Source organism: Babylonia areolata, chromosome 17, assembly GCF_041734735.1.
Source record: "Babylonia areolata isolate BAREFJ2019XMU chromosome 17, ASM4173473v1, whole genome shotgun sequence".
NCBI lineage: Eukaryota > Metazoa > Mollusca > Gastropoda > Neogastropoda > Buccinidae > Babylonia > Babylonia areolata.
Window position 1 is genome coordinate 8,564,717 of NC_134892.1, and position 22,237 is coordinate 8,586,953.

At 42.7% G+C, this 22,237-nt stretch overlaps 2 protein-coding genes across 2 annotated transcripts in view; one reads left to right on the plus strand and one right to left on the minus strand.

Annotated features, from left to right (window-relative positions):
* Positions 1-928: 928 nt before the first annotated feature.
* On the minus strand, positions 929-14,255 carry LOC143291627 (arylsulfatase I-like). The gene is made up of 8 exons (XM_076601592.1): positions 14,162-14,255; positions 11,464-11,725; positions 8,508-8,620; positions 6,378-6,922; positions 5,242-5,398; positions 4,473-4,669; positions 2,257-2,345; positions 929-1,266 (listed from the first exon to the last, which is right to left on the minus strand). The coding sequence occupies exons 1-8, from the start codon at positions 14,206-14,208 to the stop codon at positions 1,090-1,092; spliced, it is 1,587 nt and encodes a 528-aa protein (XP_076457707.1). The 5' UTR covers positions 14,209-14,255; the 3' UTR covers positions 929-1,089.
* Positions 14,256-17,907: 3,652 nt separating this feature from the next.
* Positions 17,908-22,237, plus strand: part of LOC143291629 (arylsulfatase J-like) — a 13,541-nt gene continuing 9,211 nt past the window's right edge. Inside the window, exons 1-2 of the mRNA XM_076601594.1 lie at positions 17,908-18,017; positions 21,854-22,124. Of these exons, the coding sequence (XP_076457709.1) occupies positions 17,971-18,017; positions 21,854-22,124 (318 nt within the window). The 5' untranslated portion in view covers positions 17,908-17,970. The remainder of the gene's footprint in view (positions 18,018-21,853; positions 22,125-22,237) is intronic.

Consider the following 22,237-nt stretch of genomic DNA (forward strand, 5'->3'; position numbering starts at 1 on the left):
AGTGTGTGTGTGTGTGTGTGTGTGTGTGTGTGTGTGTGTGTGTGTGTGTAGGAGAGAGAGAGAGAAAGAGAGAGAGAGAGAGTGTGTAATCGTGTTTGTGTGTGTGTGTGTGTGTGTGTGTGTGTGTGTGTGTGTGTGTGTGTGTAGGAGAGAGAGAGAGAGAGAGAGAGAGAGAGTGTGTGTGTGTAATCGTGTTTGTGTGTGTGTGTGTGTGTGTGTGTGTGTGTGTGTGTGTGTGTGTGTGTGTGTGTGTAGGAGAGAGAGAGAGAGTGTAATCGTGTTTGTGTGTGTGTGTTTGTGTGTGTGTGAGAGAGAGAGAGAGAGAGTGTGTGTGTGTGTGTGTGTGTGTGTTTGTGTGTGTAATCGTGTTTTTTGTTTGTTTGTGAGTGTGTGTGTGTGTGTGTGTGTGTGTGTGTGTGTGTGTGTTCCTGTATGCGTGCCTGTTCGCGCGCGCGCGTGCATGTGTGGGTGTGTGTGTGTGTGTGCGTGCGTGTGTGTGTCTTCACGCGCATGTGTATCTGTGTGTCTTTTGTCTGTCTGTAATGTGTATGTGTTTATCAAATGAAGTATGATCAATGAATATGAGTTCGTGAAACGTGTCTGCCTCTGCTCTCAAAACCGACTCAGTGAAGGTGAAGGTCAAGGTCAAGAAATGAAACAGGATACTGGAAAGGTTAGTTTGTTTGAACTGCGAGACTGTCATCAACACGGAACTGAATGGGTTTAGGTGTCGCATATACAGTCTTCTTCGTTGTCTTGTTAGGTTTAAAAATGCTGGTTCCATCGTTTCTGTCTCTGTCTCTCTCTCTGCCTCTATCTCTGTCTCTCTGTTTGTCTGTCTGTCGTCTGTGTCTCTGTCTGTCTGTATCTCTCTCTCTGTCTCCCTGTCTCTCTCTGTGTGTGTCTCTCTCCTCAACACAATGCATTGTTTTGTTTGTTTTTTCCAGTTTAATCATTATATGTGCTTTGCACTTTATGCTGTATATGTCATGAGCTATTCGTTCATCCCATGACAAAGGGCCTTGGACTGAAGTGAATAAATCATCGGTTTCCGCTTCCGCTTCCGCTCCCGTATCCGTATCCGTATCCTCAGCACCAGCCACTGAGCCAGTATCCGCCTTCAGGGTCAATTTTGGGGCCTCCACTGTATTGTTTCGGTCTTGTGGGCACCAAGCCTTCAGCGTAGGAGTTCAGTTTGCACTTCAGGAACGACAGGAGACACTCGTAACTGGGATCTCCACTCAGGTCGTTCAGCTCCGATGGATCCTGAAAGGGAAGGGAGGGGAAGGGGGTTGGGGGTTATCAAGTAGTGGTGTGTGCGGTTAATGATGATCATAATCATAATCATAATTAGTCCTCTGCTAGTACTAATACTACTAATAATCATGCAAACAATAACAACAATAACAATATGATAATAAAGAAGAAGAATGAAATACGTTTATAGCGCAAGTATCCAATTGAATCAGAAAACTCAACACGCAGAAGGGTTTTCTGACATGAGGCAAAGACTTCCTGACTCAGGCATGATAATCTTACTGAATACAACAAAACCAAAAATGGAGTGGTGAGGGACGGGGATTACCAGCACTTACATAACTGGATCCAAATCTCTTTCTTTTTTTCACCACCAGAAACGTATGTTTGTTGAACCATAAGGCTACGTTCACACTAAACCCTTGCAGCCAGCTCAGAAACACACTTCAGTCAGACACCGCCATTTGCTGTCAACTCGAAACGATACGGCGTTCTCCAGAGGGAAGAAACGAATATAATTGGGATTCATGCTGATTTCACCATTGAAGAGTTTCGTCCCTTGGACCAGCCATCTGTCGCATTTGTGTGCACAGCACAAAAAAGCTGGCTGGTGACAGTTGTTGATGACAGCTGGCCAGAATGTTTGCTTACCGACAGCATACATGGCGGGAAAGCACAAAATGACGTGCGCACAATTCTCGGTGAGCTACTGTCAGCAACTGGGTGAGTTTAAAGTGAACGTGGCCTAAGTTGTGTGCTGACAAAGAAAAACCAATAACCCCCCAAAAAACAAACAAACAAACAAACTTTCCTAAGCAGCCCACATTGATATCTCAATGTTTTATGATCTTAGTGTAGTTTTCTCATAGTTTCTGGTTTCGATTAATCAAAACTAATCGCCAAAGTTTCGGGCGTAACAGTGAGAGGATGGATACTACAGACAGACATACAGGCAGGCGGACAGACAGACTTATAGCAAGACAGAAGGCAGACAGAAACCTTGTCGAGGTCAAAGAGCATGTAGTCAGGGTAATTGCCTCTGGGCCCCGTGATGTTGGGTTGTCCAACGGGAGGCAAGCTCCACCACTCTGTGACATCATCATCATTATCATTATAATCATCATTATCATCATCGTTATCATTACCACCACCATCACCACCATCATCATCACCATCATTACCATCATCATTATCATCATCATCGTCATCATTACTACCACCATCACCACCACAATCATCCTCATCACCACCATCACCATCATAATCATCATCATCATCATCATCGTTATCATTATCATCATCATCATCACCAACATCATCATCGTCATTGCCACCACCATCCTCCTCCTCCTCCTCCTCATCACCATCAACCCTACCTACAACACCATCAACAATCACACAACAGTCACCATCACAGTAAGGAAACCCACACTATGTGAATTACTGTGATTGTAGTTGTGACCTGGTGGACAGACCAGCTGACCAGAAAGCAAGGGGTCCGTTCTTAGGACTGGGGTCTGTTGCGGCATGGATTGTCGCCCCTGCATGGATTGTAGCCGGCGACAATACGTGCAGCCTCACGGCACATTTTGTTACCCCTCTGCACTTTTGCTGTTGTTGCTGTATGCGTGTGTTCATATGCACACAGGTATATGAGATTGTTGTGTGCTTGCTTGTGTGAGTGAATGCGTGCGTGTGTATTTCGTGTGTGTGTTTGAGAGTTCGTGTTTATGTAAAAGAGGTGTGTGATGGGAGAGGTGAGGGAATAATAAAAAATTATATGCAGGTGTATTTGGCGTGTGTGTGAATGTGTATGAGTATGCATGTGTGTGTGTGTGTGTGTGTGTGTGTGTGTGTGTGTGTGTGTGTGTGTTATCTTATCCGCGAGGGCACAGCTGTTCAACGACGCCACACTGGGTCGTAAAAGTTACGCAACAACTTCTCACTCAGTGGGTTCGGTATCTTGAGTCAATTGTAAAAATTAAGAGTGGATGGGTCAGGTTTGGCTACTGTCACTCTGTGTGTGTGTGTGTGTGTGTGTGTGTGAGAGAGATCTCTTATCTGCGAGGGCACAGCCCTTCAACGACTCTACGCTGGGTCGTAAAAGTTAGTCACAACTCCTCACTCACTCCTCACAACAGCACCAGTGCAGAGGGGTGACAAGAATTTTGTGCAGTAAGGGCTGCACGCTTTGTCGCCGGTGACAGTCCATGCAGGTGTGACATTACATGCCGCAACAGGGTCTTGAGGTTCCATTCACTGGGACTGGGATTTTTAACTCCCCCTCTACTAAACCTCAGGTGGTGGTCTGGACACTAGCTCTGACCTCAGGACTGTGGCATGGGGCTTTGACACGAATAGGTTCCATAATTGGGGTGTCGGGGCAGTGAATTCATACTCACTGTGTCTAGGGCTCAGCGCAGGAAGGTCGGGCCTTATCTTCCTCTTCTTCAGCATTCTTAACCTTCCCCAGCTTGGTAGAGTGAAGAAAATCGGAGTAAAGTGCCATTCCTAAGGACACAGTGCCAAACCGAACCAGGGTCTTGAACCCTGATCACTGGTGAACGTTGTATCAGGCGTCTAGCTGTCTAGCTGCTGACCAGTTCAGCCAAAGTGTCCCTGTCACGTATGCCGGTACCGATAATGAATCAGAACCAGAACGTCTGCTCTGACTCCATGGTGTTAGCCCTCGTACAAAGCTCAACTCACATCCTCCTCCCCCTCCCTGCACTCCTCCCCCCCCAACCCCACCCCCCCACTCCTGCACAGCCGTACCCAGATTTGTTGTGGCGGCAGTTGTGGCTCCCGTCAACTTCCCGCCCCCCACGTACACACCCTTTCCAAACCCCCCCTTCCATCTTCTTTCCCATCCCTATTCCACCAGCTACTTAGTTGCATTAACGTCAACACACACACACACCTCAGGTTATATGTCCAACAGGGTGACCATCTCAGGAAAGTGGGGAGAAGGGACCTTTCCGACACTACACTGACACCACTAGAATGACACGATGTTAAGCTGGGCAGTAACACGATTATATCGATCATTATGTTGGCTATCTGTGATTTGAACTTACAAAATTTGAACTGCCAGACTGGCTTTGTTGTACCAACAGAGCTAACCAGCCACCCTTTCCCAACTACCCCAGCCAGCCCACCCTTTTCCAGCTAATCCACCCACCTACCCTTTCCCATCCACCCCTTTCCCAACTGACCAGGATAAGGTTGTTTAGCAGTGATCAGCTTGTAGTTATGCCACCGTAAGGCAGAGTTGTTCCAGATTTCGTTGATGGTGTAGATGAACTCAGTCCTCCTGCTGTCACTGTTGTTCACAATCCTTTCCCAGTTGTCCATGCCATCCATGTTGGATTCGTTCACAGAAAATCCTGCAACCTGCATCAGCGTCGGGTACCTGCATACAGTAGACCTCAATGCCCATACAGTGTTAAACCACAATATCTATCCAGTGTTAAATCCAAGTGCCCATACAGCGTTTAACCCCAATACAGTGTCCATATAGTTTTAAATCCCAGTGCCCATATATTGATAAACCTTAGTACCCATTCAGTGTGAAATCCCAGTACGTGCACAGTGTTAATTCTGCATGCAAGACCACTGGCATCTAATTCTCGTTTTCTTTTTTTTTTCTCTCTCTCTCTTCAATTATGATGTCATAACTTCTTTGATGTATGTTTCACTGTATGCACTTGTATGTTTAATAATGTTGTATACTGCACCCCCTCATGAGTGGCAATGCTACATGAATAATCAGATTCAGAATCAGAATCTCTCTCTCTGTCTCTCTCTCTCCCTCCCCTCTCTCCCTCTCTTCTGCCCCCCCGCACCCCCCCACTGTCCCTGTGTCTCTCTCCCTCTCTTCCTCCCTCCCCCTTTTCTCTCAACCCTCACGCCCCACCCCTACCCCCCTACACACACACACACCAAGTTATATTCGACTCATCGTGATCATCATCTGATACTCACCAATCAGTGGCGTGCATGAAACCTTTCCATGTGTAAGGGGCATCAGGTAGGAGTGTTTTGCTGTGCAGAATGGTGGGCACTCGGTGTCCTCCCTCCCAGGGCGTGACCTTGTAGCCTCTCAGAGGGTAGTTGCTGGCTCCTGAAAAGTCTCCTTCGTCTGTCGTTGGACACAGGATATAGTATAATTATAGGATACAGGATATACGACACATAACATTGGACATAGGACATAGGATACAGAACATAAGACACAGGATACAGAACATAAAACACGGGACACAGGAAATAGGACATGGGCACAGTACATCAGTATGGTTTATCACTTCATTTCACTTCACTTGTCCCTTAGTCTGGATAACAGTTGGGGCACCACAAGATAACCTGTCAACCACCTTCCTCTGTCCTCTGTATTCTGCTTCCATGAGGGCCTCGCTAAGCCTCAGACATGTCCATTCTGGAGGCTGCAGTTATATCACTCTTTGCATACTCATTAGCTGAATGATTTATTTTTTAACAGATATGGTGTTGTGTATATGGTTCACTTTGATACCCCCCTTGAATCTCCTTGGTTATCAGTCGTGTACAGGTTGCATAGAGATCACTTATTTACCCAATCTGACCACCTGAAAGATGAAGAATCCCTGAGGCAGGTGCCGTAGGACCGTTCCCTCTGCAGTACACAGCGTCAGAGGCTTGTCACAACGAGATACCTCAATTTCTTTTTCAGATAAAAAGATGGTATGCGAAGAGGGTGAGCTTTAATTGTGTGCAACCTTTAGAGAATAGTCTCCTCTCTCCTGCCTTGCACTCTTAGTGTGTGTATACATACAGGTTATCAAATATGTACGTTAAAGATCACACACACACACACACACACACACACACACACACACACACACACACACACACACACACACACACACACACACACACCACATCTAAACACATAGGAACATGCACAGATACAAATAGATAAAACACAGACATGGACACAAGACACAATGACACAGACACAGATACAGACAGACAGACAAACAAACAAACACACACACACACACACACACACACACACACACGAGAAAACACATACACACAACACACGCACGCATGCTCATGTGTGCACCAAACAAACTCACCGTCTTTAGCAGGCCCCCCGTTATCAGAGATGAACATCGTCAGGAGGTTGTCATCAAACCCCCTCTGCTCCAGCGCCGTCATCACCTTCCCTATCCCCTCATCCATCGCCGCCATCATCCCACAGAGCGTGCGCCGCGCCGCGCCACCGTTAGTGACGTTAGCACAGTAGTCGGTGATGTAATGCTCAGGGACCTGGAAAGGCACGTGCATTGCTTGGTAGGAGAGTAAGAGGAAGAGAGGTTTGGACTCGTCGTGTTTCTGTATGATGTCCACCGCCCGGTCGGTGAAGATTTCAGTGGAGTAGGATCCGTTCACGGAAAAATCCGCGGTAAAGTTTCGTGTAGGCCCTTGGCCTACGTCGTCATGAAGATCGTAGCCATTGCGAAAGTCGTGGGTGTAGTGGTCAGCCCTGCCCGTGTACATGCCGTAGAAGGTGTTGAACCCTCGGTAAGTGGGCGTCATCTCGGGGCGACAGTGGCCCAGGTGCCACTTGCCCACGTAGTACGTGCTGTAACCCCGCTCCTGCAGGTCTTGGGCAAAGACCCTGACAGCGCATTACAGTGAAAACAATACAATACAATACAATACAATGCAATACAGTGGATACAATATGATTCATCACAATACAATATGATATGATACAGTACAATGAAGCACAGCACTGTATATTACACTACATTTAACTACAGTATGATACAAATACAATACAATATATTACACTACAATGCAATGAAATGCAATACACTACAATGCAATGCAATACAGTGCAATACAATACAATGTAATATAATGTAACACAGTGTAATGCGGTATAACAGAACGTCATACATGAGACGTGATACCGTACGATACGATACCACACCATACTATGGGACACGATACGATACGATACGATACGATACATTACAATACGAAACTAGATGAGTCAAGACAATGCAAATAATACAACATATGTTGGTTATATCTATTTCGAATGATATGAGCAATTCATGTCACTTGTTGCCAGTCCACGTGATGTCAATGAAAATGAATGACTGTGTGATCATCCTCTTCATGTACGTTTGTTTTCATCACACACACACACACACACACACACACACACACACACACACACACACACACACACACATATATATATATATATATATATATATAGATATATATATGATGTTTTTTGGTGGGGTGGTCGGTTGGCTGGTATTTTTTCTGTCTGTTAGATTTAGGCCTGTATAATATTAAATTATAAAAGTTAATAAAAATTCCCATTGCTTTGACGACCATTGGGGAAGTGAATTCATATCCACTGTGTCAGGGGCACAAGAAGATAGGGCCCAGTCCTATCTTTCCACCATTTTGATCTACCCCCACCGTGGTCAGATGTCCACCCACACCTGGGTGAAGTGAGAAAAATCAGAGGTGGGCCTAAAGTTGTTTTCCCAAGAGCACAACACCATGCCGAAACGGGGACTCGAACCATAGTCACTGGTGAACACTGGATCAGACGTTCAACACCTAACCAGTTCTGTCATGATGCCTTCGCACACGCGCGCACACACGCATTCTCGCACACTAACACACACACACACACACACACACACACACACACACACACACACACACACACACACATATATATATATATATATATATATATATATATATATATATATATATATATATATATATATATATACATGGATAGATACACAGAGAGAGAGAGAGGTGCAGGCATTTACATTTTCGCATGCGTATAAGCGGGCACATGTGTGTGTGTGCATGAATGAGTTTGTGTGTCCCTGTGTATGTCATTGCGTGCGTGCGCGTGCGCGTGCGCGTGTGTATGTATGTGTGTGTGTGTGTGTGTGTGTGTGTGTGTGTGTGTGTGTGTGTGTGACTGTGTGTCTGTGTGTATATCTATACATACGTCAATGTACGTGTCTGTGGCCGTGTGAGTGCCTGTGTGTGTCTGAGCGTGTGAATGACAATGTGTCTGTAAATGTGTCTGTGTGTTTACACATGTTTACACGTTTGCACCAGCCAAGTATTTTAAAACTATACCGACAGATGAACTGTTACACTCTGACAAACGAACATGAAGTGAAACGACGAAGAAAGACTAGGACTCTGACCTCTTGTCCAGTGGCATGGACTCATTGGCTCCAGCATAGAGGACATTGTGTTGCAAGCCCATTTTGAACGGGTAGATACCCGTGAGAAAGGCAGCTCTGGAGGGGGTGCATTTCTGCCAGCAGCCAGAGTTTCAAGAAAAGCAACAACAGCAAGTTAAAATATCAACAATAAAACTTATCCAAAAACATCTAAATGGTATCTTTCTATGCATTACAAAATAGAATAACACAATGCTAGAATGGCAATGAACGTCCGTGGCTTTAAAACAAAGTGGCTTCCGTATCGGTCAATAATTAGAAATACCCCTTAACACATGTCAAAACATATACTGCTACTGAAGAATCTATGAACATGGCTGTTGATAACAATATATCTCTGTGTGTATACTTACACATGTATGTTTATTATAAAATGCTGATATTCAGATAATATGTCAATTCTTTTTTCTTTTCTTTCCTTTTTTTGTGGCCATGATACATTCTCAGTATTGTTGACTGTGCAATGGATCATTTTTGACTCACTTGTGTAAACAAAGTGAGTCTATGTTTTAACCCGGTGTTCGGTTGTTTGTGTGTGTGTTGTGTGTCAATGGTAAACTTTAACATTGACATTTTCTCTGCATATACTTTGTCAGTTGACACCAAATTTGGCATAAAAATAGGAAAAAATCAGTTCTGTCCAGTTATCTTGTTTAAAACAATATTGCACCTCTGGGATGGGCACAAACAAAATTATTTTAAAAAAAAGCCAAATTATATGCTAAATGAATTTACTGTTATTTTTTTAAATTTTTAAATTTTTTTATTTTTTTATTTTTTTTTGTATTCTCTAAACTTGGCACTTTGATCTGATATTCTGACACAGCATCAAGAGCAGTCATTTTTATCGTTTTTTGTTCAAACAGGAACTTCTTTTGCAAAGCATGGAAGTTATATTTCTGGTGCATGTCTTTGGTGCAGCTAGTAAAAAAAGGGAAATTAATCTGTAATTAATACTAGGGGGGTTGGGGGGGGGGGGATTTGCTTTAAACTGATCTTTCTCATATTAAAAATTACATTCTGAAATTATACTCAGTACATAAAAAGCTTGTGTGTTTTACTGTCAGCGTAGAGGGCTTTCACTATGTTCATTCGCCCAAGTGGTCTTTTTTGGAAAATACTAAAATCAACACTACGAGTGGACTTTATAGATCTATTGGCTGAGCCCTGAAGGTCATGGGGAAAAATCAATTGCGTACACATATTTATACATATTCAAAGCGCGTGCTCATATTCCTCGCGAACGCGAAGGACGCCATTTTGTTTCAAGTAGTTGACCTGCCCGCTCAATCCTATATTCAATCTACAATGCACGATAACATGTGATGGAAAGTTGGAGAAGGAGACCGTTAAATATTTATTCAGAGAAAGATTTGTGAACGCCTCATCACTTACTGGATTATGCCCCAAACTGCCATAAAAATATTAACAAAATCAGTCGGAATTCACAGTTTAAAATAATAAACCATGAGAGTTAATACCTTTGATGAAACGTAAAAATTTCCGGTCTTGACTTTTCTCAAAATGAAGTCCTTTTCACTTCATACGACGTTTAGAAGTACTTGTATTTGGTTCTACATGCTATTAGTTTAACAAAATACACAATTTTCATATCAACTTTAAAACTATGAAACTAGAATGAACATAAAAGGGTAACTGAATCGGCGATAGCCACGTCTCCTTTACCGCGGACTTAAAAAGAATTCTTAATTGCCCTTAAAGATTTTTTGAATGCCCAAGATACACCATAATAATATGATTTAAACAGCGTTCTAACTGCGAATACCGCAATCGATTTATCGGTCTTAAAAAAATTGTTTGAACGTCGGATAAGGAGCCACGATAGTGTAATGAGTAAGACAGTTTCTTTTCACCCGAACACGCGGGGTTCAAATCTGCCTTCAGGGCTTTTTTTTTCTTTTCTTTTTTTTTTTTTTACCTGAAGCTTTATAATAACAAACACAGAACACATTTTAAAGATTATATTTTTTTAAGGCCTTGCCTCTCTTGTTTGTTTTTGTTGTCTATCTGTTTTTTGTCGTTGGTGTTTTTTGTTTGTTGGTTGGTTTTAATTTGTGTGTGTTGCTGTTGTTGTTGTTGTTGTTCTTTTGTGTATGTTCTTTTTACATTCTTTAAATGTTATGAAACAGAATTACCCTTGCGTATCAACTGCTTCTGTAATACCCTGCAATTGTTCTACAGTGGTATATGTGAATTGTGCACAATTCTGGAAATGATGATGATGATGTTTCTCATTTGAGAAATGTAACCTTCAATGTAAGAGAAAGCCATACATTGAGCGTTCGTTTCTATCTATTCATTAACAGACACACACACACACACACACACACACACACACACACACACACACACACACACACACACACACACACACACACACACACACACACACACACACACACACATATATATATATATATATATATATATATATATATATATGTATATATATATGTAAATCACATTAGATTATTCATTCATTCATTCTATTCATTCGATAGTGCGTTCATTCGTTCTTTCATTCATTCCTTTATTCATATACCCAGAACTTCGTTCAATCGTTCATTAATGTGTTCGTTCACTCTGAGCCATTAAATTACTCTCTCCATGTGGCAAAGTATTAATGATGACCTCATCTCTCTGTCTAAATACATACATACATACATATGTATATATGGATATACGTGGAAGCGCACACACAGAGCCAAACACACACACACACCTACACACACACACACACACACACACACACACACACACACACACACACACACACACACACACACACCTACACACACACACACACACACACACACACCTACACACACACACACACCTACACACACACACACCTACACACACACCTACACACACACACACACACACACACACACACCGAATGCATGTAGGACTGGTCCAGCAGCACTCCCTCCTCAGCCAGACGGTTAATGTTGGGGCTGTACATGTCATGGTCACGGTATCCAACGTCCCCCCACCCCAGGTCGTCCGCCATCACCACCACGATGTGGGGTGGTTGGCAGTTCGCCTGGGTGGGGGTGGGGGTGACCAGGAGGAGGAGGAGGAGGAGGGGGATGGTGGTGACTGACGACAGAGTGGTGGTGGGTCCAACTCTCGTCATGGTCATGGTCGGTGCCGTCCTGAAATGGATCGATCGGCTGAGTTCATTGTTTTATTCGAGTGTTAGTTCAATTTTTGTTTTCTCTTAAATTTGGCACATTCATATTATGCTTTGTACTATACTATTTGTTGTTGTTGTTTTTGTTTTTTTGTTGTTTACTTGGTAATGCAAATATTCAGAGCTTGGACGGCTTACCGTCTTGAAATAATATACAAGTTTGTGTCTGTTCATTCTTTCCCTAAGTGTTCAGAATCCCGATTCTTGGTATGATTTTTGGTGACTGTTCCACAAATAGCTCCAATTATGGTTCTTGTTGCTTCACGTTGTATATTTTCCGGGGAGTTTGATTGTGCGAGTGTGCAACTATCCCATGCAGTATAGCATTGTCAAAGTGTGGTCGTACGATTGCTAATGCTTTTCTGTTTAGCTTGTCTTTATACGTCTTCAGACAAATAATGACGATATTCATTATACTTTTAGTATATTCATCCCATTTAAAACTATTTTTGGGGTATGACTCACAGATGTACATGTTTGTTTGTACTTTGTATAGGTGTCTTGCCAAACGTAAAAGGTGAAACTCTATTAATTTTTCCAGAAAACAATCAGTTATGTCTTCCGTTCGTTAAATTTGACTTCCCAGTTCTTAGCCTGAGTATATATTTTTGAAGTTAGAATTTAGTATTTTGACACGGATGTCCGGGTTGTTTATTGCTAAGGGCAATATTTGCACACAGCTTAATATTGGACTGGATATCTATACAGTATCGTTTATGTAATTAGGAAATAAACGTGGACCTAGCATACAGCCCAGTAGAACACCCACAGGGATTCTCTGCTAATCTCACTTGTCTCCTTTTCTAACGACTGCTCGGAAAACATAAGAAGCAATCTGTAGACCAATCGAATAGTTTGTCTTGTGCACTGTTCGCTTTTAGCTTAAGAAGAAGCCTTCTGTGCCAAACTCGATCAAATGCTTTGGATATATCAAAATACACAGTCTAGTTTGTTACACCGTGATCACAAGATGAGGACAAATGACTATAATTGAGTAGTAACTGATTTACCGTTGAATCACAATGCATTTTAAACCATGACTGGGAAATACACAAAATATAATTTGATGATAGAAACCTGAAATATCACCGATGAATGCATCTCTCAAAAATTTTATCAACGCAGCAAAGCAAGGAAATGGCTTTATTGTGCAAGGAATTTTCCATGCACTGTTTTTCACATCAGAGGAAATTTCACTTCGTGTTAGCTTTCGTTAAGAATTCTGGCCAGTGGGTCTAGAATGGCAAGCAGTCTATTCCGGACAACATCTGACCCCAGAGCCTTATCTTTGTTCAAGTTGAGAATAACATCTTCAAGACCGGAAGTACTGAATAAAATTTACGTAATTACTAAATCGAGGAGTGGAATGTCAGGTTATCATCTTCTTTGTTTTTAGTTTGTTTTTGTTGTTGTTGTTGTTGTTGTTGTTGTTTCAAGAATTGATTGTGAAATGAAAAAAATAGTCGTTTGAAGAATATCAGCTTTATCTCATTTCACATAACAGACAATTCCGACGGGCGTAATGAGGGAGGATTTCATCTGATCCAACACCTTTCTTTTTCAAAAATGATTTCACAAAGCTTCCACCGTTCTCTTTTTTTTCCAACTTTGTAGAAGTTGTAATTTTTCTTTAAGATCAGTGTCACGGCTCGTGACATTCGCTGTGCGCGTGTTCGTGTGCACCTCTTTTCTCCTTCCATTCTTCCCCCTTTCTCTCTCCCCCCTCCCTCTCTTTCTCTCCCTCTCTCCTTCGTGTGTATGTTCGGTGTAACGCCGAGCGTATGCACGTGCATCTCTTGGGATATGTGTGTGGCATGTCTCTTCTCTTGAACATTTTGAACTCTTAGCCGAGTTGAGAAATTAATGTAGTTGCGGTGGAATGATTCCACTATACTTTCGATGTCAAGCTGTCTCAACAGACGGGTCGCCGTTCCAGCGTGTGAGCTGTTGGGTGCCATCTGACAGAAGTAGTGGGGTTGAGACTGAAGCAGAGCATTGTGCTGTAGTTAGTTCGGGGGGAATTTTTGGTGTGCTTTGATTTATCATGTGTCAGTTAAGAACCGGGCTGAACTTTTCTGCGTCTGTGTGTTTGTGTTGTCCGGTCGTTAGTTAGACTTGGAAGGGTGGGGGAACATGGAAAACCCCTTATGGTTTGTGACAATAAGTAAACTCAAGTTGTCTCTGTTTTGTCTCTAAATCGACAAAATTGTAGCCAATCTTCTGGTTTGTTCGTCAATTTAGCTGACCTGAGAACTGTCGGACGCCCATCCCTCTGATTCAGAGACGTATGGAAAAGAGACCTGATTTCTGCTGCCGTTGACATCAACAAACGGGGAAAGCGTCGGGAAATCAAGATAACAGAATAAAATGAAATCAGATAGAATAAAATTGAACTCACCAGTCAAAAATTCCGCCAGAAGGAACCAAGTGATACTGCTGTCTCATGAAGAGGTATGCATGAATGGAAGTCCGGACAGGGTTTTATAGTTTCGTGTTGGTACACCTCCCTACCCGGTGTCACTGTGACCCACACGTTGACATTCATCCTGGAGTGGTGACAGACTTGAGTGGAATATTATTTCTTTCCTTTGTCTCTTTGTTTGCTGTTTAGCTGCAGCCGAAAACATTCTCACAAATAAAGAAAAGCGATTCGATTAAGGTATGAAAAATGGCTTTCTCTACGAAGAGAACGTTCAAAGGATCATTAGGGGTCTCCTTCCCAATTGTGGTCTTTGAAAGGATTCAACCTCCCTCACCAGCAGCTGGCTCCTGTATGTGCTTATTCATTTCTTTTATATATATATATATATTGAGAGAGAGAAAGAGAGAGAGAGAGAGAGAGAGAGAAATATCGATGCGTGTGTGTGTGTGTGTGTGTGTGTGCGTGTGTGTGTGTGTGTGTGTGTGTGTGTGTGTGTGTGTGTGTGTGTGTGTGTGTGTGTGTGTGTGTGTGTGTTTGCGCAATAGCCGAATGGTTGAAGCGTTGGACTTTCAATCTGAGGGTCCCGGGTTCGAATCTCGGCGACGGCGCCTGGTTGGTAAAGGGTGGAGATCTTTCCGATCTCCCAGGTGAACATATGTGCAGACCTGCTAGTGCCTGAATCCCCTTCGTGTGTATACGCACGTAGAAGATCAAATACGCACGTTAAAGATCCTGTAATTCATGTCAGCGTTCGGTGGGTTATGGAAACAAGAACATACCCAGAATGCACATCCCCGAAATCAGAGTATGGCTGTCTACATGGCGGGTTGAATAAACAAAACGGTCATACACGTAAAATGTAACATGTCTGTCTGAGTGTGTATGTGTGCGTGCCTGAAATATGATTGAATGACAAAGGAAACGAATGATGAGCGCCCAGTGACAGCTGTCACGTCAACTTTACCCAGGTAGACAGCCTGTTGTGCAAATGACTCCGTGTTTGTAAAGGGCTTAGAGCTTGGTCTCTGACTGAGGAAAAGCGCTATATAAGTATCCATATCAATCAGTCAATCAATCAATCATTCATTCATTCTTTCATTAGCATATCTATTCATTCATCTATTAATTTATCATTGTGAAGGGAACTGAGTGTGAGAACAGATTCGCTGGAGGGGCAACAACGCCACCACCCCTTCCCACTCCCTCTCCTCTGTTCCCCATCACCCCCTCTACTTTTAAATGGAAAGACTGAAAACTGTATACTACTACTACTACTACTGCTGCAGCTACTACTGCTACTACCACTACGACTACTTCTACTACTACTACTACTACTACTACTACACACGTGGGAGCACACACTGAACACAGGTGAAGATAGAATACTTTCACAACAGCTTCTTTTTTCCCCTTCTTTTTCCTCCTCCTCTTCTCAAACATACCCATACAATGACATTGTCATTAGCACAGGCTGCCATCTCACTGAGATTACATCGTCAGTGTTCTCTCATTTCTATAGTTTCTTCTTCTTCTGACGCACAACAAACAAAATTTATTCATACCAAATTGCACACCTTGCTTTATGATTCAGATACTGCCGTTGTAACCGCGCCTTTAGGCACATGGCAATGATAGGCGAATAGAATCCTATAATAGCCAAGCAACAAATAAGAAGATTCTATTTCCACCACTACCATCTCCACCCCCAACCATCAACCACCTTATCCCTATCCTCCACTATAACACACACACACACACACACACGCACACACACACACACACACACGCACGCACACACACACACACACACACACACACACACACACACAAACGTGCATGGCGGTCTTATCTTCTTGGGGGTGAGGGGGTATTCTACTTGAGGCAGATGGCATTTCCTGCCTCGGAAAGTAACACTGCAAGTTATTTTATCAGGTAGAATTAACATTGTGGGGCCGCTACTTTTGCCTGCAGCCTTTTTTCTTCTCGACCACACCTGTGTGACCAAAGTCATGTTTCAGTGACGGGAAAGGTAAACTCCGATTGATAAGATCATAAAAACTCTGGGAATTTACATGTTGAGAATTTGAGAGAGAGTGTCAGTTTCAGTTTCAGTTTCTCAAGGCGTCGTCACTGCGTTCGGACAAATCCATACACACCACATCACAAATGCCCGACAGCTGCATAACCCAACGTGCTTGTCAAGCCTTGAGGGCATGCTTATAATAATTATTATATTTGTGTATCATTCAGAGTGTATTTTATTTTACACAGTGTTGCCGGAGGACAACACTCTCGTTGCTATGGATTCTTTTTCAGTGCGCCAGGTGCGTGCTGCACACGGGACCTCGGTTTATCGTCTCATCCGAAAGACTAGACGCTAAGTTTCATTTTCAAGTAAAACTTTGCAGAAAGGGCGAGAGCGGGATTCGAACCCAGACCCTCACTGACTCTCTGTATTGGAAGCTGAGCGTCTTAACCTCCCTCCCTCCCTCCCTCCCTCTCTCTGCTCTGCTCTCGTGGTGGCCGCAGTTTCGATCGCCCTCCACTTCCGTGCTTGGGGTGAGTCCTGTCAAGAGCTTCAGTGTCGGAAGACTTATGAAGGACTGACGTTGGAGAGACTTGGTGGTGGTCTTCACTCTGAGGAGGGATGCTCACTCAGTCTGGCTCAGCGACTAAGCCATTATTGTCATCAGTAGGGGGCTCAGTAAGTGGCGTCCGAAGTGACTCAGCAGCAGTGCAGGGTCTCCTCTGGTGCGTGACCCTCTGGTGACCTGACATCGATAGTTCGTGGACGGTCGATGCTTGGACTGTGACAGACGAACACGTGTGTGGCCGTGTATGGGGGACACGGAATGAGGTTTTTTTTTTTTTTTGTGTGTGTGTGTGTGTGTGTGTGTGTGTGTGTGTGTGTGTGTGTGTGTGTGTGTGTGTGTGTGTTTGAGAGAGAGAGAGAGTAAACAGATGTATAGATAGACAGACAGACACAGACAGATAGACTAAATAGACAGACAGAGGGAAAAAGACACACAGACAGACCTGACATACAAACAGACCTGAAGAAAGGATGAGGAGCAGAGGAAGGAAAAGGGTGAAAGGGTGATGGTGGTGGTGATGCGCTTCCAGCTCAGTTCCCTTCAAAATATTGAATGGATGAATAAAAAAAACAAAAACAAAAAAAAACACATGCAAATGAAAGAATATATAAATACATAAATAGATGAACGACTAAATAAGTAAACGAAGAGATAAATATATAAGTAAATAATAGATAAATAAATGAATAAATAAATATACACATAGATAAATAAACGAATGAATAAATAGATAAACGAATAAGCAAATATAATAAGAAATAAACGAATAAATAAATAATATGCAAATATAAAACGAACAAAGAATATAGAAAGAAAGAAAGATAGAAAGAAAGAAAAAGGGATTCGGAGGAGGCTGGGGGTAAGGGACGTTGAACTTTTCAAAGATCACAACCGGTGAAGGCACCCCTAATGATCCTTTGAACGTTCTCTTTGTAGAGAAAGACATTTTCTATGCATCAATCGAATCGTTTTTTTCCCACTATTGATGATGGTTTCTTTATTTGTGAGAATGTTTTCGTCTGCAGCTAAACAGCAAACAAAGAGACAAAGGAAAGAAATAATATTCCACTCAAGTCTGTCACCACTCCAGGATGAATGTCAACGTGTGGGTCACAGTGACACCGGGTAGGGAGGTGTACCAACACGAAACTATAAAACCCTGTCCGGACTTCCATTCATGCATACCTCTTCATGAGACAGCAGTATCACTTGGTTCCTTTTGGCGGAATTTTTGACTGGTGAGTTCAGTTTTATTCTATCTGATTTCATTTTATTCTGTTATCTTGATTTCCCGACGCTTTCCCCGTTTGTTGATGTCAACAGCAGCAGAAATCAGGTCTCTTTTCCATAGTCTCTGTAGCGCAGGGATGGACGTCCGACGGTTCTCAGGTCAGCTAAAATGACGAACAAACCAGAAGATTCACGAAACCACTCTCCTCCACATTCTGAATAATCTACTGATAGCGTCCGACTCAGGAAAAATTTCCATTCTCACTCTTCTCGACTTGTCAGCCGCCTTTGACACGATAGACCATTCAATCCTTCATTCCCGTCTTCATTTTACATTTGGTATCAACGACACTGTTCTAAACTGGTTCAAATCTTATCTCAATGATCGATTCTAGTCTGTCATTGTTGCTCATAACCAATCTGAACCCGTTAAAATCGAACATGGAGTCCCACAGGGATCTGTTTTAGGCCCAGTGCTCTTCACACTGTACACTGCTCCTCTCGCTGAAATTATCAGCCGCCATAATATCAGTCATCATTGTTATGCTGATGACACTCAACTCCAGAAGAGTGATACCCCTGAAAAATTGTTGTCGCTCTTGCAAGAAACAGGCAACTGCTTCCAGGACATTCAAAACTGGATGACTCGAAATAAGTTACAATTGAACGCGGACAAAACTGAAGCAATGATCATAGGAACTAAACAAAAACTGTCTTCCATCACAATTGACACAATCAACCTTGGCAGTACTTCCATCCCTCTTTCCACGTCAGTCAGGAACCTCGGTATTGTCCTTGACAATACACTGTCCATGCAAAAATTTATCAGTCAGACATGTCAGTCCTGCTACTGTCATCTGCGGCGCATCAGTTCTGTCCGGAAATATCTGTCCACTGACGCAACATCTAGACTTGTCGTTTCTCTCATTCTCTCTCGCCTTGACTACTGTAACACTCTATTGTCTGGTTTGCCTGCTTCATCCATTCAGTCCCTTCAGCGCATACAAAACTCTGCTGCCCGACTCGTCCTCAGAAAGAAAAGATCTGAGCACATCACTCCTCTTTTTCAACATCTCCACTGGCTCCCTGTCTCACACCGAATAAAGTACAAGATCAGCACTCTATGCATTCACAGAACTGCCCCTTCCTATCTCTGCGGCTGCCTTCACCTCTACACTCCATCTCACTCACTACGATCGGCTTCGGATCCACTCTGTTTACGCATACCCAGATTCAAACACTCAACTGTTAGCCGCCGTTCTTTCTCTGTCTCTGGACCTTGCATTTGGAATGAACTTCCTCTTTCGCTTCGTCAAGTCTCCACACTCAGCTCTTTCAAGTCTGGCCTTAAAACCCACCTCTTCCCAAAATAGCCTCCCTTCCCTGCCTCTTCCTTGTCATTAGTTTCTCCAGTTTTACAGTTATGCATGCGTGTGAATGACTGGTGCGAAAGCGCTTTGATTTTTCTCTGCACAGGATTCAGCGCAATATAAATACCATTATTATTATTATTAAGATTGGCTACAATTTTGTCGATTTAGAGACAAAACAGAGACAACTTGAGTTTACTTATTGTCACAAACCATAAGGGGTTTTCCATGTACCCCCACCCTTCCCAGTCTAACTAACGACCGGACAACACAAACACAGAGACGCAGAAAAGTTCAGCCCGCTTCTTAACTGACACATGATAAATCAAAGCACACCAAAAATTCCCCCCCAACTAACTATAGCACAATGCTCTGCTTCAGTCTCAACCCCACTACTTCTGTCAGATGGCACCCAACAGCTCACACGCTGGAACGGCGACCCGTCTGTTGAGACAGCTTGACATCGAAAGTATTGTGGAATCTTTCCACCGCAACTACATTAATTTCTCAACTCGGCTAAGAGTTCAAAATGTTCAAGAGAAGAGACATGCCACACACATATCCCAAAGAGATGCACGTGCATACGCTCGGCGTTACACCGAACATACACACGAAGGAGAGAGGGAGAGAAAGAGAGGGAGGGGGGAGAGAGAAAGGGGGAAGAATGGAAGGAGAAAAGAGTTGCACACGAACACGCGCACAGCGAATGTCACGAGCCGTGACACTGATCTTAAAGAAAAATTACAACTTCTACAAAGTTGGAAAAAAAAGAGAATGGTGGAAGCTTTGTGAAATCATTTTTGAAAAAGAAAGGTGTTGGATCAGATGAAATCCTCCCTCATTACGCCCGTCGGAATTGTCTGTTATGTGAAATGAGATAAAGCTGATATTCTTCAAACGACTATTTTTTTCATTTCACAATCAATTCTTGAAACAACAACAACAACAACAAAACAACAATAACAAAAAACAAAAACAAAAAAACAAAAAAAACAAAAACAAACAAAAACAACAACAACAACAAAGAAGATGATAACCTGACATTCCACTCCTCGATTTAGTAATTACGTAAATTTTATTCAGTACTTCCGGTCTTGAAGATGTTATTCTCAACTTGAACAAAGATAAGGCTCTGGGGTCAGATGTTGTCCGGAACAGATTGCTTCCCATTCTAGACCCACTGACCAGAATTCTTAACGAAAGCTAACACGAAGTGAAATTTCCTCTGATGTGAGAAACAGTGCATGAAAATTCCTTGCACAATGAAACGATTTTCTTGCTTTGCTGCGTTGATAAAATTTTTTAGAGATACATTCATCGGTGATATTTCAGGTTTCTATTATCAAATTATATTTTGTATATTTCCCAGTCACAGTTTAAAATGCATTGTGATTCAACGGTAAATCAGTTACTACTCAATTATAGTCATTTTTCCTCATCTTGTGATCACGGTGTAACAAACTAGACTGTGTATTTTGATATATCCAAAGCATTTGATCGAGTTTGGCACAGAAGGCTTCTTCTTAAGCTAAAAGCGAACGTTGCACAAGGCAAACTATTCAACTGGTCTACAGATTGCTTCTTATGTTTTCCAAGCAGTCGTTAGAAAAGGCGACAAATGAGATTTGTAGAGAATCCCTGTGGGTGTTCTACTGGGCTGTATGCTAGGTCCACTTTTATTTCTTAATTACATAAACGATACTGTATAGATATCCAGTCCAATATTAAGCTGTGTGCAGATATTGCCCTTAGCAATAAACAACCCGGACATCCGTGCCAAAATACTAAATTCTGACTTCAAAAATATATACTCAGGCTAACAACTGCAAAGACAAAATGGGAAGTCAAATTTAACGAACGGAAGACAGAACTGTGATTGTTTTCTGGAAACATTAATAGAGTTTCACCTTTTACGTTTGGCAATACACCTATACAAAGTACAAACAAACATGTGCATCTGTGAGTCATACCCCAAAATAGTTCTAAATGAGATGATTATACTAGAAGTATAATGAATATCGTAATCATTTGTCTGAAGACGTATAAAGACAAGCTAAACAGAAAAGGATTAGCAATCGTACGACCACACTTTGACAATGCTATATTGCATGGGATAGTTGCACAGTCACACAATCAAACTCCCCGGAAAATATACAACATGAAGCGACAAGAACCATAATCGGAGCTATTCGTGGAACAGTCACCAAAAATCATACCAAGAGTCAGGGTTCTGAACACTTAGGGAAAGAATGAACAGACACAAACTTGTATATTGTTTCAAGATGGTAAGCCGTCCAAGCTCTGAATATTTGCATTACCAAGTAAACAACAAAAAAACAAAAACGAAACAAAACAAAAACAACAACAAATAGTATAGTGCAAAGCATAAAATGATTGTGCCAAAATTAAGAGAAAACAAAAATTGAACTAACACTCGAATAAAACAATGAACTCAGCCGATCGATCCATTTCAGGACGGCATCGACCATGACCATGACGAGAGTTGGACCCCCCACCACTCTGTCGTCAGTCACCACCATCCCCCTCCTCCCCTTCCTCCTCCTCCTCCTCCTGGTCACCCCCACCCCCACCCAGGCGAACTGCAAACCACCCAACATGTTGGTGGTGATGGTGGACGACCTGGGGTGGGCGGACGTTGGGTACCGTGACCATGACATGTACAGCCCCAACATTAACCGTCTGGCTGAGGAAGGAGTGCTGCTGGACCAGTCCTACATGCATTCGGTGTGTGTGTGTGTGTGTGTGTGTGTGTGTGTGTGTGTGTGTGTGTGTGTGTATGTGTGTGTGTGTGTGTGTGTGTGCTTCCACGTATATCCACATATACATATGTATGTATG

Excerpts from the sequence above, each read along its gene's own strand:
- LOC143291627 (XM_076601592.1), bottom strand. The coding sequence starts at position 14,208 with ATGAGACAGCAGTATCACTTGGTTCCTTCTGGCGGAATTTTTGACTG. Across the intron at positions 8,621-11,463 it reads ACCAGTCCTACATGCATTCG|AAATGCACCCCCTCCAGAGC; the intron begins GTGTGTGTGTGT and ends GGCTGCTGGCAG. Across the intron at positions 4,670-5,241 it reads TTCATGCACGCCACTGATTG|GTACCCGACGCTGATGCAGG; the intron begins GTGAGTATCAGA and ends TACTGTATGCAG.